Source organism: Puma concolor, chromosome A1, assembly GCF_028749965.1.
Source record: "Puma concolor isolate L17-30 chromosome A1, mPumCon1.1.hap2, whole genome shotgun sequence".
Classification (NCBI taxonomy): Eukaryota; Metazoa; Chordata; class Mammalia; order Carnivora; family Felidae; genus Puma; species Puma concolor.
The window spans coordinates 59,877,526-59,893,946 of record NC_141667.1 but is presented as its reverse complement, the minus strand read 5'-3'; the positions used below and the strand labels follow the sequence as shown (position 1 = coordinate 59,893,946).

Sequence of the window (16,421 nt, the reverse complement as noted above, 5' to 3'; positions counted from 1 at the left end):
TTTCGGTGGCCGCGGGAATGCAAGAACCCTCCCGCCCCCCCCCCACACACACACACTCTAGCGGCAGGGGCCCATGGCTCTCAGGAGAGCATTAGGCTGTCTCTGGAGGAGAGCTCTGAAGCCTGTCTCCTGCATGTGCAGCCCTTGCTCCGTGGGTGACTCCCAGGATCAGTGAGTCACTGGCCTCTCTTGTGCTTGCAGCCTCCTCAATGCCAACAAGATCAACTGCCTGCGAGTGAACACGTTTCAGGACCTGCAGAACCTCAATCTGCTCTCCCTGTATGACAACAAGCTGCAGACCATCAGCAAGGGACTCTTTGCCCCTCTGCAGGCCATCCAGACCCTGTGAGTATGCCCCCTCAAATGCCAGCACACGCGCAGGCAGCCAGTGACCCCAAACACCCAGGCACAGACAGCCCCCAAAATGAAGGCTAGGTGAGCATGTCCCAGAGCATATCTGGAGGCTGCGGTGAGAATGGCCGTAAGCTCACCTGTACTGAGCACCCACCCGGTGCTCGACACTTCGCTGAGCACTTTCCCCGTGTTCAAACCTTTAGATCTCACAGCAACCCTGTGAGGTAGGTGTTGTGAGGATCCCTCATTTCTAGGTGAGCAAACCAATGGGCAGAGAGGTTAAGTAACTTACTCAAAGTTGCACAGCTAGTAAGAAACAGGATTCGAACAGGTTCCCCTGCTCGCTTAACCACTGTACTCTGAGCAGGCCCCATCTCTGCTAATAGCCCGATCCTCCCCACCAACACCCTGCACCACCCTGCAAAATCAACCCTCTGCTACAGGCACTCGGAATTTTTCACCTTCCCTTCAGGAAGCACTTCCTCACTGCAGAGGATCATAAATAACTCCATTAGATAAATAACACCTGAGGACAGATCTCAGCCCATCCCAGGCCTGACCATGAACCTGGGGCTTCTGGATGCCTTCTAAGTCACCTGGCACTTACTGCCCCTAGCCAGAGACAGGCGCCGATAAAGAGCTGAGAACAGCTGCTGCGTGTTGAACACCGACCATGCGCTGAGCGCTGCGCTGGCCCTGTGGAGTTTTCTTATAAGCCAGGCAGAGCCGGACCCATGGTGCTGCCCTGGTGATGATGAGGGTAACAGCAATACCCACTGCTGTATGTGGAACACCCACCATGAGCCAGTCACCCTGCCAGCTGCTTTATGTGCCTGGCGTTGCTGAGCTTAGAGAAATAAAATCCAGGCTGCTGTAAGCACATACCCTGAGCCTGTGACTTTGCCCATCACCGCTGGTGTGGGTCAGAATCGAGGTGAGTGGTGGGTCCTGCCCCAGGTCAGGAGAGCAAGGAGATGGCACCAGCTGATGCCAGCCGCACCTGTGACCCTCTCTGGCACATAGCAGGCCTCAGGCCCCACCCGCTCTGCGTTCTGCCCGATGAGGAGGGGCCCAGCGCCAGGCGCGGTGGCGGTGGAGAGTGGCACCCCGGGTCACTCCTGATCAATTCTCATCCCTCTCGCAGCCACTTAGCCCAAAACCCATTTGTGTGCGACTGCCACTTGAAGTGGCTGGCCGATTACCTGCAGGACAACCCCATCGAGACGAGCGGGGCCCGCTGCAGCAGCCCACGCCGGCTGGCCAACAAACGCATCAGCCAGATCAAGAGCAAGAAGTTCCGCTGCTCAGGTAATCAGGTTACGGGGCTGGGCCCCACCTTCCGACTCAGTACTGCAGCCCCGGAGAGGCCAGTAATCCAATCTGGAGGACAGCGAGCGCTGTAATGGCTCCTAGGGAGCATCTTTGCAAATTAAATTGGGAAAATTCAGTTAGTCCTGCAGAAAACCAATTACCTTATGGATTTAAAATAAAACACACACACACACAATAAAAGCATGGGGTGGGGCGAGGGGTGGTGCACAATTTCAGGAGAGACAGAACCCAGGTGGCAGCCTATCTCCAGGGTCAGGTGGAAGCTAGGGGAGGGGCAGCCTTTACACACGTGCCTTTTAGAGGCTGCGATTTATTTTCTTTGAGTCTCCAAAGCGTGCTCCCCAAGTGGCAGATAGGGAAAGAAATGGGTCCCAGGCCAGGCTGCAAGCAGCATGTAATGTTGGGAGGCTCCCATCCCCTCTAAGACCGCCTTTGGTACAGCCCTCAGACCACAGTTTGTTACAGATTTCACCGACATTAGCTAGCTGTCTCCTCCACCCTAGACTGGTATAGTCTGTTCATGGAGAAAACAGCAAAGAGTTTTGCTCTCTAGGAAAGCAAAGCCTCAAACCAGTTTCCAAGCTCGTTCTGGAATCCTTCCTCCCTACTGCACCCAGGAAAGACACTGGGGGTGAATGCCAGAGGGGTTCTCAGGTCATCTTGAAAAGAGAAGTAGCTGTCCTTGACCTGATAGCTAGATAAACAGGCAGTTAAAAATGGCGAACATTTGTGCCATTTGCTACTGGAAAAAAATCACCACACTGCCTTGTGCTCCCAATGGTGAGAGATTGATAGTATAATGTGCTGAGATGGGTTGGTGCCAACCGTCACAATCTGTGTGTCAGCAAGAGCCCTTCTTCTCCCCTGCCCAAGAGCATCTTATTAAGCGACTTCTCCCAGGGAGAATGACAGCATGGTCACCGGTCGCTGGGAGAAGACCAGCAGACAGACTTCTGCTCCTTTCATGTTGTTCTTGGCCTCTAAGTCAAATCCTTTAGTCCACGTCTCCCGAGTGATAAACTTTAGCTATGTTATCTTCTTCAATAGAACCTAATACCTCGAGAGGGCTTGGAGATACCACAGGGACTTTGTGGCAAAATGAGGTGTTGGTCCCAATTTGTCTGCCTCAGAATAACAATGTCAGTTTCTTACTTGTGATGAACTCTATGCTGAGTGCATCTAGTTTGACTTGGTTCTTCCACTAGTCCTGTGAGATCACCTGGAGGAATCCTCATTCTGCAGCTGAGGGAGCCAGGGACTCAGAGGTAAAGGGCACCCCATGGTCACAGCAAGCAAACAGTGGAGGCAACCCCCAGGTCTGGCTCACTCCTCGACACCACGCAGCATGTAGGAGAGAAGGAGCATTGGGAAAACAGTCCAACTGCTTGGATGACTCTCTTCCTAGTCTATGGTCCTACCCCCACTCCCCAAAACTCTTTCCTTAAGTTCCTTCTTGGGCCAGCAGCATCTCTGGGAGGGAAACCCTCTCCCAGCCCTGGAGTGTCACCTGAGGCACAACCATCCTTCCTCAGGGCCTTTCTCATAATGCACACCTCTTCTTCCCTCTGTCCCCTCTGTTCCTATCCAAGTCTGGGAGTGGGGGGAGCTGACTTAATTAGCTGTAACAAGCAGTTGTGCCCCAGAAGAGGGGGCGATAAGAAGCAGGGGAAGGCAGAGTGCCATCTCCCAGCCCCAACCCCTCAGGCTCACAGGGCACCTGTCAGGAGCTCAAGGATTTGTGTTGATGCCAAGACCATGGGGCCACACAAAACGGGAGGGGGATCGGCCCAGGGTCTGAGGATGGCATCTCCCAGAGACAAAATCTTGGCAGGTGCCTAGGAATGACTGTGGGCTGGGACTAGGGGTGGCAGGATGAGGGTACAGATGGAATGAAGTAGGAGAGAGAAAATAGCAAGCTGACCTAGGGGACAGTAACACATAGTTCTCTTGCTGTGCCACTACCTGCCTACCTTTGCATGGGAGAGATCCTGGCTGCTTTTCCTACGGAGGGCAGGAGTGCTTGGAAATTTTAAAAAGAAACAGAAGCACAGGGTTCTTGGATTGACCCTGTCTAAAAGATTTTTTTTTTTTAAATCAATACTAAGCAGATTATTCCTGTAAAGGTAGGGAACGTCAGAGCTGATGCCTGACAGATAGCATACTATGTGCTATTATTTCATGTAGCTGCAGAGAAGAGAGGTAGAGAGACCTACTGGTGAGTATCAAAGGCCTTGGATTTGACAGACACTGGGGTCCAGGCCCGCCTTGGCTTTAGGGGATACAGAAGCCATAGGTCTAAAGCTTTGTGTTTCCAGGAAGCTCCAGAAGGAGGGTCAGGTGATGCATACTGGAGCTGACAGATAATAACTCTGCATTTTACTTTCCCCTAAAAGCACCCCCATTGCAAAGACAGCTGATGTAATTAGAAGCCAATTTGAGGGCTGCTCCTGCAATGTATAAAGCCCCTCCTTAGGCAGGGCGTCTGGTTCCCAGCTGCCCTGTGTCTGCCTCTATCAGCTGCATCCGCCGCCCTGGGCAGCAGTATCTGGTTAGAGGTGAATGCTGCCAGCTGGGGTAATCTGACCATCAGATTAAGTCCCCCTGAAAAGCCGCCGTCTGGCTGCCTGGGACCCCAAGCCCATCCTCAGGGGAGCACTTGGCAGTTGGAAGATATCTTCCATCACACCTCCTTCCCTTGTGTGTAGCGATCTGTTGGCAAGAAGAAATTCACAGTGAAAAGTACAGAGGGTGAGGACACAATATGAGAAAAGATGGCCAATAGCAAGATACTGCTCAGGTCATCACAGAGTTTTAGAGAACTCAGAATTCACACAGTCCCTGCTAGAAATGAAGAAATTGAGGCCTACACAGCAGGAAAGTACTGTCTGAGGTTATAGAGTAGGATTTTCAAGATGAGATCTGAAACCCAGGACATTCAATGTGCTGCGAAGATTTTCTCTCTTGTCCCTCCTTTTTGTTGTTGTTGTTGAGGGAAATCAAAGAGAAGGATTAAAGGCTTGGGGGCAGGGGCACGAAAGGGATGGATTTTTCCTGCTCTGGTACCAAGGCCCTGATCCAACTTGAATGTGAAATCCCAACAACCAGGGTGTTACAGAGCCCTGCATGTCCAGACATCAGAGCAGAGTTGAGACTAGAGTACAACGGCCACTCTAGCTGGTCAGATGGGAGGGCTTTGAAAGAGGTCAGACCTGGGGCTGTGGAGTGACCTTGACTCACTGGTCAACCATTGCAGATAACCTATGCACTGTCAAGATGCTGTGACCATCTCGCCCCAAAAACACATTGTAGGGGAACAGTGACTCCGTTCCTCCTGTCAGAGGCCAAGAGCAGGGAGGATCCCAGTCACCTGGCCCTGACTTCTGGTCTGTTCAAGAAGTACATATCTCCTCTCAGTGGCTTGGGAGGAAGTTCATACAAACTGTCGCTGATCTGTTGCAGATAGGGACATGGAGACTAGACGCCCTCACCTGGGCCCATGGCACCCAGAAAGTTTGGTTGTTGGTCCCTCCACCGACTGCCATGATTCACAACCATGGAGGAAATCTGCAATCAGGAAGGACCCTAGAATCTGGTGTCTTCCCCCTTTCTTTCCTTCTCTTAGTCTGAAAGAGACTACTCATCGTGATGGGAACTGGTCACTGTTCTCAGACAGTTGTGACTGTAGGTTTCCCAGTCCCAAACACAGGGCCCCATTGGCTTTCCCATCTTTCTCCTTGGCTAGGGACGTGTATTTTCTTTTGATACCGTACCCACCCCCCCGCCTTCTCCATTACATGTTGAGTCATCTGGAATGAATGTCTGTCAGCCAGAGGGTTTCTGGGGGTCCTTGAAGGATACTGAGGAAATTTCTGAGGTATGGAATATGAAAGGGGCTTTTCCTAAAGAAGAGCATTGCAGCTTCGTTAGGCCACTGGGAGTTGTGGCTTGTCTCTTCATGCAAGGGGCTGGGGGAACAGACTGTTATGGATCCACTGTGCTGTGGGGATGGGCCCCAGGATGCAGAGTGTGCAGAAGCTGCTTCTGCTAAGGGTGATGTCTTGGCAGATCAGTGGTACGATCGAGCGGGATTTAGAGGTTCTGTTCAGGCCCGTGATATGACCTGAGACATCTGCGGTCATAACCCATTGTGCCCTGATTCTCCTGAGCAGGGGTGTCCAGTAGTCTCCCGCCCGATCTCCTCCCTTTCCCCTGTGACTGCCCCAGGGCGGGGTCCAAGGGCGGTGGGGCTCCTGTCTTCAGAAGTGTTCCTGTGGAACCCTGCTCCTGGTACTAATCACGCTCCGTGGGGGCCTGCTCCGGCTTCCGCTTCTCCACGCTGCTTCCTCTGAGCGCTCCTGTCCTCTCTCTGACGCTGCTTCCTGACCTTGATTCTGACCAGTCGCCGCGGGGCTTTCCTTTGTGCTTGATCTAACCATGTGGTGGAACGATGGAAACGGAACATGGTTCTGTCAAGCACCGCGGAAAGCTCCGCGCTCTCCTGCAGCATGGCCCGCCGCCACCGCCACCACCGCTGGACATCTTCTCTGCTCTGGAGCACCGCAGCCCGCCATCTGCCAGACCCACCTCTCCTGGTCTAGCCTCACGGAGGGCGGGGGGTGGGAGCCTCGGAGGATCCGCAGAGACCTCCACCTCCAGGTAGCGGATACGGGCTGAAATGGGTTTGGAGGAGCACACTGGGGACAAGCTAAGATCTAGAACCACATCTCCTACCCCAGATGGAGGCATCACCCCCTCCCCCAGGCTACTCTGGATGCCGGCCAAGGGGTAAACTAGCTAGGCTGAAGCTCAGAAACCACTGTTTTTCTTCTGTTCAAAGAGAACAGGTACACCCAAGGCCTGTGCCCCATCATTTCATGGAAAAGTCCCAGTGCAAGGTCATCTTCCCAAGTGGTAGCTAACCCAAAGGTCAAAATGCTTTGTGACCTACTCCCTCTCCTCTATCTTTACCAGAAGCATCAGGGATAAATGTGAGCATGAGAATTAGTGAGAGTGGCATGAGTCTGAGACTTTGGATTTAACTCACACCTCCTCCTGGACCCAACCCCCACTCCTCATGAGTACACTGGCCCTGGTCCCCATGTAGCCTAAAGTCCAGGCTGTTATCTTGACCTTCCGGGAACAGTTAACATGTGGCCCAAGAGCTGGGCTCCTCACATGGAGCTAGTCCAGTGCCACACAAGGGCTGTGCAGAGATCTGCTATCTCTGATAATCAAGAGAGGGATCTTGGCAACCCCCGTTCTGTTTGTTTCTTAGTAAATCCTAGGCTCAGTGTAACTAGAAGATTGTGGTTTTGGTTCATGCCATGAAGTCTGTGTCCCACCCCAAATGAGAGAAAGCCATGCTGGGAACCAAATCCTGGCATAGGCCTGGAAGCCAGCTCTGGCCTCTCATGGTAACATGTGACTTGACTGTCTCCTCTCCCTCAGGTCACCCCTCAGAGCCAGGGCCCAGCCGTTGCTGAGTAACAGAGTCCTGTTGGCCTTTCTGAATGCTTTTACCATTTACTGAGTGCTTACTCTAGGTCAGGTGCTGAACTATTTCGATCATTACCTTGTTTTAATTTTTACAACAACATTATAAGTCCCATTTCACAGATGAGGATATCAAGTCAGAGAGGTTAACTAACTTGCCCAGGCTCAGATGGCTGCTCTTTCCAGCTATAATACTCACCCTTCCTAGCTACGGACAGTCTCATCGCCTTGAATTAGAAAATGAAAAAGAATGATAAGATTGACTTGAATGGATAGGGAGTTGAAAAACATTTTAACACTCCCCCTCAAGCTTGCTTCTATTAATGGAAAAAAAGTTGAGTAAGCACGTGAGCAAGCAGTGCTGTTGGAATGGCTCCTCCCTCCAGCATGGATATACCAAGATCCATTTGGTACACAACAAATCCCTGATCCTGGAGCAGTCCCCTATCCTGAACAGAGGGGGCATTCTGAGTGCCTTGGCACTGCCCCCACCATGACAGGGGCCAGGCCTCTGGTCCACAATGGCACCTTCACGGGCACCTCCCTGGTTCTGCAGCAGCAGGCTTGTGACCAGGCAGTGCCCAGCTGCAGGCCATGGGCATTTCCCTCTGGTTTCAGGCAGATGGCTGCATTCATAATAGACTGTGATGGGGATAGCTTACGGGGACAGCTGTCTGCCCAACTGACCACCAAACTCCTGGTAAAACAGTTGACATTTTCTAGTCACTGGTATCTAGTCCCCCAGCCTTTGCCCATGAGTGGATAACTGTGTGCCTGGCAATGTTCTCTTGATTCCATTCCTTACTTACAACCCTTTGCTTGTCCACGTGGCTCTCTCTTCAAGCTGACGATCTCCCCCCCAATTCCTCTTTCTGCTCCTTTCCTCCTTTCATCCCACCCACGTTAAGGATATTGGAGGTAGAAGAGGAGAGCTCTGGACACACGTGCATTGGCAGGGCCATGGTCATCAGATAACAGTGAATCTGTGACTTTCATTCGACAAACTGGTTGCCCAAAGAATGACACAAATCCAGATTGCTAAGGACAGCAGCCATCCTGGGCCCAGCACTGGCCTCTGCAGCCAAGCCCATCCACAGAGTGGGAGCTGTGGCTCCCTACCTGCCCCAATCCCATGACCATCCAGATGTTAAGTACATGCTCTCCTGGGAAGTGGCCACAGGGCAGGGATTCGTAATAAAATCGCATTGCTATGGATTTCCACCCCCTGGTCTATTAAAGCTCTCTGTGATCATGTACCAAGTGTCGTTGTTCTGAGCTGCCCGCGTAGAGGGAGGAGGGCTACAGGGGCAGGAACAGGCGAAATGCCAGATGACATCAGCTCTCCCATGACCCATTTCAGCCGGGGTTTTGTTTTATGGTCCTTCTTCAAGTCCTCCGAGATCTCTGCTGTCTGAACTCTCCCCAAAGAGAAGAAGCAGCGGCCTCTTCAGTTACTCCCCTCCTCCTAAGTATTTCTGGCAGTGACAAATATGCATTGAGATTGAAATTGACTTTTAAAGCTCTGGAAAAGTTAAAAATACTTTTGGGTAGTTATGAGCATTAGGCATAACAAATGGCTCCGAGAAACCCAGGGTAGTTTCGGTAATGAAATATGAAGTGATGGGGGTGGCATTTCAGGCTGCCTCTGACTGGGGAAGGAACTCTTTGGGTTACGTGCAAATGCCGTTATTAACATTTCTGGCTGCCACTCAAATAAAATATCACACTCCGACCCCCTCATTACTACAAACCAGGGCAATAACAAAAACAGCAGGGGGGGATGCTGGAAAGAACATATTAGTCCATTGAATCTAATTGCAAAATCATTTCATTAAAATGGGTCAGCGGTTCCATCACAGAGGTCCACCAGTTATAATCTAACTATACTACAGAGAGCGATTCCTGCTAACTACAGACGCTCTCACCTTGATTAAAACGAAAACGCATTTAATCGGCGGCAGTCCCCGGCCACAGCCCAGCCAGGGTACATCTTCAAGCTCATCGTGTTGAAGAGCAGCACACTGTGCTCCCTCCTGTCTTTCAGAGGCATTTGATCAGTGCCCAGGGTTCCTCCACTTTGCAGGGATTCCATTGTAGACACCTTCTGAAAGAAAAATATATGCATATGTCCAAAATGCCCCTTCACGCCGTCACCGTGTAGAACCACTGGCAGGGAGCAAGAGAAGATTGTCATTTAGCAGGGTTTGCAAGATGAAATTCATCCAGGACACAGCATGCTGATGTGTCTGGAGGAAGATGGCCCAGGTCAGAGTTATTCAGTGGGAGGGATGCTGGCAAGCCAAGGGCAAGAGATTTGCATAATGCATTGGATTAGGAAGCAGCCCAGATAACTGCGGGGATACGTGCTCACATTGTGCTCACACAAGCCTGGGAGTGGAAGGGTGGGATGAAGGAGGGGGACAAGGAGGGAGCAGAGGGAAAGGTCCAGGCCTCTGATCCTCTGTCTTAAGTAGAAGACACTTCAGAATCAGAGACTTCATTCCCAGTCAGGAATTGGCATAGGTTGATAAGGTGACGGGGAAGAAACCAAGAGCATGGAAGATGTCTGCTTCCTGCCTCCCATAGCCCTCTGCAGGAAAATGCCAATCAATCTACCTCTGCCAAGTTGGACTCTATGATCAGTTCTAGAAGGACTGGAATAAAGGTTTTGTCAAAATGCACATCTGCAGGAAAGCATAGTATTAATCACACAAGCCTTGGCTTCAGCCTGACTGGGTTCATCCCTCTGTCATATTATCAATTGACCTGAGAGCCTCAGTTTTCTCTTCTATAAAATGGAGTCACAGTGATCTCGAGAGTGTTGCAGGGATCAAATGGGCTCACCCATTTGAAGTTTGATGAATAGTGCCTCGTTCATGGTCTGTGCTCCATAAATGTCAGCTATTATCACTAGCTACACTGATATTTTAATGGCCTCTGATATGCCAAATATTCCACTAAGTTCTTGAAAACAATAGTAGTAGAATCATAAATATTTATACGATTCTTTACCCTTCCCCAGAGACTCTTCACTGCCTCGCTCTTCCTTGCATTTTCACGACCACCCCTGTGAGATAGGGGCAAGTACTAGATTCCCATTTTACATGTGGACAGACTGAGGCTAGTGAGTGCCAGAGCCTGGACAAACCCACTACTGCTAAAACTTCTGAGCTGCTGGTGCCCCACGTTGCCCCTAATGCAGATAAGATCACCAAGGTCTGTCTCAACCAGTTAAGCGCTCCAGTGATGTCCACGTTCTCTGAAACACTTTCAGAAATACTTACAGGACAACTGATATGCTATTACACCTCGGGCAAACATGGACCAAGCCCATGTTTTGTACCTAGCATGGTGCTAATGAAATGTGGGCCCCTGCCAACTAGCTGGTGGCTGGTAGGAGAGCCAGGGTTTCCCCAGTCACCTCCGCTGTGATTGCTGGTCTCACGAGGTTTGCCCAGGTACCAAGCAAGGGATTATTTCCAATCAATAAAGCAGTACCCCTGGACATCTTGTGAGACATCACTTATTGATACTGTTGCCATTACTGTGTGACCTCAGGAGAAAGTCAACGTCAAAAAAATAAATCTTAGTTCCAGCTAAGAACTGGCCTTTCACTGTGGTTGAACAGAGCTTATTCTCAAAAGATCGGGCAAATCATTCGGACCCTCACAAGAGCTGTGCTTGTCTTGGCAGTTTTTAAGTGTTAATTTATTACTACTGTGTTTTTAAAGAGGATCATCAGGCAACTCTGAGCCAAATTCCCGAGTGTTAGGGCAGTGGGCTTCAAATCCCCAGGTCCCCAACCCTCGTTATTGTCTTCAATGCTGAAATCTAGTGTCAATAGTCATTGACCGCCATATGCTGGGCCTCCTTTATTGTTTCCTTACTTGCTTGAAGATAATTGAGTGTGAATCCCCCTCCCTTACCTCATCCTCGCCCTGACAGCCCTCATCAAAACCCCACCAGAATCTCTTCATTTGGACTTTCATGGACATTTAGACAGTCCACAGATGATGGGCATCATGGACTCAGTACTCCCCACCCCAAATTATAGGACAAATTCTGCACACATGCACCTAAGAGCATTTCTCTGAGGAGAACATAAGTTTGCATCAGCTTCTCAAAAAGGTCCGTGACCCACCAAAGCTTAAGAGCCCACAGAGCTTGAGCCTGGTTTCCCAGAGGACTGAAATCATGAATGACAAAGACCAAATGGAAAGTGGGGATCTGGGGTAGAGAGGGCACCAGCAAGGTGGCCACGCATGAAGGCAATGCTGTCACTGGGCCCTCCCCACCACCACCCCACCACGTGCCTCCCCATCCCCCTGCCAACAACCTCAGCTGGGCCAGGAGCCCCGGTGGTCCTGACGCCCCCCTCTTTGGCCCCGCCTAGGCTCAGAGGATTACCGCAGCAGGTTCAGCAGCGAGTGCTTCATGGACCTTGTCTGCCCCGAGAAGTGCCGCTGTGAGGGCACCATTGTGGACTGCTCCAACCAGAAGCTGGCCCGCATCCCAAGCCACCTCCCTGAATACGTCACTGATCTGTAAGTACTACCTGGGCTGGAACTCCCTACATGTCCCCACACCCAATCACCCTGAACCAGCCCAAGCAGGGTCCTCTGGAAGCAGCCCCCTCCCAGCTCAGTCACATGGGCACTCCGTGGCTGTCCTCTGCATCCTTGGCACAGGATAGACACCTAGGCATCCCCTCCCCGCTCCCCAGGAATAGCTTCCTCAAACATAAAGACAGTCCATTCGTTATACAAATATTTTCTGAACACCCTCTGTGAGCCAGGCACTGTGCTAGGCCCATCAGCCTCCACAATGAACAAAGCAGATGGTCCCCCCAGTTCCTTACTAAGCTTACAATATAATAGAAAGATGGCTATAAGTAATTGTCAAAAGCGAGAAAACACTAAAATGATTAGATCTATCTGAGCCTCCAATTATCCATGCTAATAAAAGGATGTGTTGGTTGGTCCACAAATGGAAGACCAAAAAGCTGCAGCATGGTCGGGGTGAGGGCACAGCATGTGCGGAACCAACACACCTGGGTCTGAGTCTGGTCTTCTCCAAGTTTCCTCACATCAAGCATGTTGCTTCTCAGGTCTGAGTGTCCGATTCTTAGCTATAAAATGGAAGTGATGGTGCCTACCTCCTAGGGGGGTTAAGAGGATCAAGTAAGAGAATGCAAAGCACAGAATTCATATTGAACCATGCATGGCATGGGCAAACCCAGCATAAATGATGGTGGTCTTCATTATTAGTGTTGTTAGTGTGAGGGTTCTCTTTGACTTTACACATCCCAGGGGCACACAGTGAGGCAGCGCCTTTCGGCCCCTCCTTCTCTCTGACTTTTCCCCAGCTCCGCTGACCTCAGCTGAGTGTGAGGTCCTGGTGGCAATTCAGCTCAAGCCATGGGGGAGCTGTGGGAGGGTCCCACGGAGGGCAGCAAAGGAGGTGCCCCATCCTCAGCTCTCCCACTACCTTGTCTGCTTATTTCCCATGCAGGCGACTGAACGACAATGACATATCTGTCCTAGAGGCCACTGGGATCTTCAAGAAGTTGCCCAACCTGCGGAAAATGTAAGTCAGCCTCGGGAACTTAGCAGCAGCCTCCAGGCCCTGGCCAGGGTCTGTGCTGCAGACTACAGCCGTGTGCCAAGGCATTGGTGGCCCCCTCACCTCTGCTCCAGCCCTTCTCAGCCTCCTCCTGACCCCACACTGGGCATGTATTTAGAAGTAGGACAGGAAGGCACAGCCATACAGAGACAGACCAAAATGAAACTTCACTGTTTTTACATTGTCAGTTATTCTGCAGATCATGCATTCTACAGAATCCCTAAGTCTCCAGGTCCCCTCTGTTCATCCTGATCCCCCACACCCAACACCTACCCCAAGGAGGGTTAAGAGGGACTCAGGTAAGGTCCAGCAATGGAACTCAGAGGTCTAGGGTGCACATCACTTCGTACTTTTTACAAGGTGACAGGTGAAAGGTCTGTTTCTAGATGGCCTCTAGAGGCTTCTGCATTAGACCTTGGAGCAGAAACGCCAGATGTCTTGTATGCCGAGCTGCAGTCTCGGTGTCCCCGGGCCTGAGTGGAGCCTGACATCAGGCAAAGGGTCCACGTGCTTACACTGGCTTCTCCAATGCCATGGCTGCCTGTCCTCATAACCCTCTCCCTGCCTAGGAGTTTGGGCCAGACAAGAATAATGTGGCTGAGCTAAGGGAGTATTTGTCCCAGGCCAGGGGCCACATTCCCTGCCTCATGCACATCATCTCATGAAGTCCTTATATACCTGCCTGCTGCTGCTTCACACTCCTTTGTGTGGCTGAAGAGGCTGGCAGGGCTCAAAGAGGTTTTATGACTTGTCTGAGACCACACAGCCAATAAATGTCAGAGTTGGCACTCATACATGGGTTCATCTGTCATCGCACTAGTGTGCAGGTGGGCTCGCTTCCCTTCATCCTCCCTTCCCACGTGCCCTAGCAGAGGAACCAGCACACATGGGGACTCTCTACCATCTAACTCCCTTCTCCTTGGCCCCTCTCCCTACTCTCACCCCAGAGTCCACATCTCCTGGCCCCAGAGTTGGGTTTGCCTGTGGAACAAAGGAAATACAATTAAGCCTCATTACTCACAAATCCCATATTTGCTAATTGGCTTACTCACTGAAACTTATTTGTAATCTCAAAATCAATACAGTGCTTTCATACTCATTTGTAGACATGGACGGAACAGCAAAAAACTTTGAGCCCCCTACATGTTCTCAGCTGAAATCAAAAATGGCCACACATGCTCTGATTTCTTGTTGCGGCTCTCGGACTGTAAATAGGTGTCCTTTTCACAGTATATTTGGTGCCACATCCTTTCACATGTTTATGCTTTTTGTCAGTGATTTTGCTATTTAAAGGGCCCTAGTTTTAGATCTTTGCATAGTGCTGAAGGGCTATCTAGCCTTCCTAAGCACAAGAAGGCTGTGATGTGCCTTATGGAGAAAATGCGTGTTACATAGCTTTGTTCAGACATGAGTTATAGGGCTGTAGGCTGTGAGTACAATGTAAATAAATCAACGGTGTATATTAAAATAAGGTGTCTTTAAGCAGAAACACATATCAAACAATGTTATGTATTGATCAGCTGATGAAAATGTTGTGACCAGAGACTCACAGGAACCTAACCCTGTATTTCCCCTAGGAGCAATGGTTCAGCATTCCCTAATTCATTTTTCCCCGGTGACTTTATAGAATATAGCCACCATGAATAATGGGAACTGACTGTAACCCTTAATTTTTGTATTGTTCTTCAGTCTTCCCCCCTATCAGTCCCCTGCAGGCAAAGAGGAGAAAGACCTTCCCCTGCCCTGTGCAGTACCCTCCTCCTTCCCTCCCTGCCCACGGCCACCACCTTGCCCATGGCCTGGCAACTGCTCTGTAACTGGGAGCAGTAGCACTCTGAAGGGACAGATGAGAGAGGGACACATGTGGGTCCTGGTGAGGATTGTGGCTGCCTGTGTGTCAAGCTTCAGAGGCCAAGCATAGTACATCACCCATCACCTGCAAGGAAATGCCCTTTTGAATTCAAACTTGAGAAAGGTGTGCTTTTTTAAACCTCAAAACAGAAACTTCCATGTATATGGAGATAAGGCAGGTATTAAAATGAGTAAGGCTAGCCAAGTACATATCTGCACAGTAAACAGGATCAAGTAGTATTTGCTTCCATAAAGAAATATTACGCCCACACACACCATGTTCAGTGGAGCTCATGCACTTTGAGTCGATCTTTCATCTTCCCATTTGTAACAGGGATGGGAGAACAGAGAACCATTTCTGTGCACCAAGAAAACAATAGCACAAACACAATGATAAGTGGCAACCAACTCCCAGCATCCACATCCAAGCAACAAGAGAGTAGTGGGGACTGTGACAAAACACAGACCCAGTTCTCGCCCAAGGAGGCACCGGTTGCTTGGCTTGTCCCAGTATTTGCCTTGCTGGAATGAAGGTCAGGGTTGCCAGATAATCCCTTCAGCAGCCAGAAATCCATGTGTGGGGAAAGAACAGACCTGTGTTTCTTCCGAGTTCAGCTCTGTCCCTCTCCTGCTGTGTGACCCTAGGAGTGTCCTTAGCCTTGCTGAGCCTTAGTTATATTATTTACATAATAGACATAAATCTGCCTTCCTTGTAAGTTATGATGAGGATCAGAAATAAGTATGGGAGCGCCTGGGTGGCTCAGTCGGCTAAGGGGCCATCTCTTGATTTCAGCTCAAGTCATGATCCCAGGGTTCATGAGATTGAACCCCATGCTCAGCGAGAGCTGAGAATACCTGCTTGGTATTCTCTCCCCCTTTGCCCCTTCCCCACTCATATTCACTCTCTCTAAAAATAGATAAATAAACATTTTTTTAAAAATAAATAGGGGTGCCTGGGTGGCTCAGTCAGTTAAGCATCTGACTCTTGTTTTTGGCTTGGGTCATGATCTCGGGGGTTTGTGGGTTTGGGTCCTGCTGTCAGCACAGAGCCTATTTAGGATTCTGTCTCTCCCTCTCTCTGCCTCTCCCCCGCTCACACTGTCTTTGTCTCTCTCAAATAAAATAAAATAAAATAAAATAAAATAAAATAAAATAAAATAAATAACTTAAATAAAACAGGAGTTGCAAATTCAAATACTTTCAGGACCCAGGAAGTAGCACAAATGTGGAAAGGAGCTGGGTACAGGGCAGTGTTAATAATAACAATAATAATAGCTAGCCATTAATGGTTACTAAACACTGTACTCTGCCCCAGACTGTACTGATACTAATCCATTTAACTCCCACCAAGAGAACCAAAAAAGCTTTGAGATTGTTTCCTTTTACAAATAAGGAAGCTGAAACATAGAAAGCACCTTACCCAAGGTTAAAACTCAAGCAGCAAGGGCATCTGGGTGGCTCAGTCAGTTGAGCATCCAACACTTGATTTCAGCTCGGGTCATGATCTCATGGTTCATGAGATCAAGCCCGTGAGATTGAGCCCTGTGTCTGGTTCTGTGCTGACAGTGCAGATCCAGCCTGGGATTCTATCTCCCTCTCTCTCTCTGCCCCTCCCCCCACCCGTGCTAGTGCTCTCTTTCAAATAAACATTTAAAAACAAAAACAAAAACTGAAGCTGCAACACCAGCAGTGGTAACAGTGGGGAATGCATGCATCTCTGAAGGCCGTAAATGCATGTGTGCACATGTATGTGTGCATAAATGCATATG

The 16,421-nt window shown here is 50.0% G+C and overlaps 1 protein-coding gene across 1 annotated transcript in view; it reads left to right on the top strand.

The window, feature by feature from the left end:
* Positions 1-16,421, top strand: part of SLIT3 (slit guidance ligand 3) — a 594,085-nt gene that overhangs the window by 506,844 nt on the left and 70,820 nt on the right. The window contains exons 13-16 of the mRNA XM_025923495.2: positions 202-345; positions 1,499-1,662; positions 11,573-11,723; positions 12,691-12,765. Coding sequence (XP_025779280.1) covers positions 202-345; positions 1,499-1,662; positions 11,573-11,723; positions 12,691-12,765 — 534 coding nt within the window. The remainder of the gene's footprint in view (positions 1-201; positions 346-1,498; positions 1,663-11,572; positions 11,724-12,690; positions 12,766-16,421) is intronic.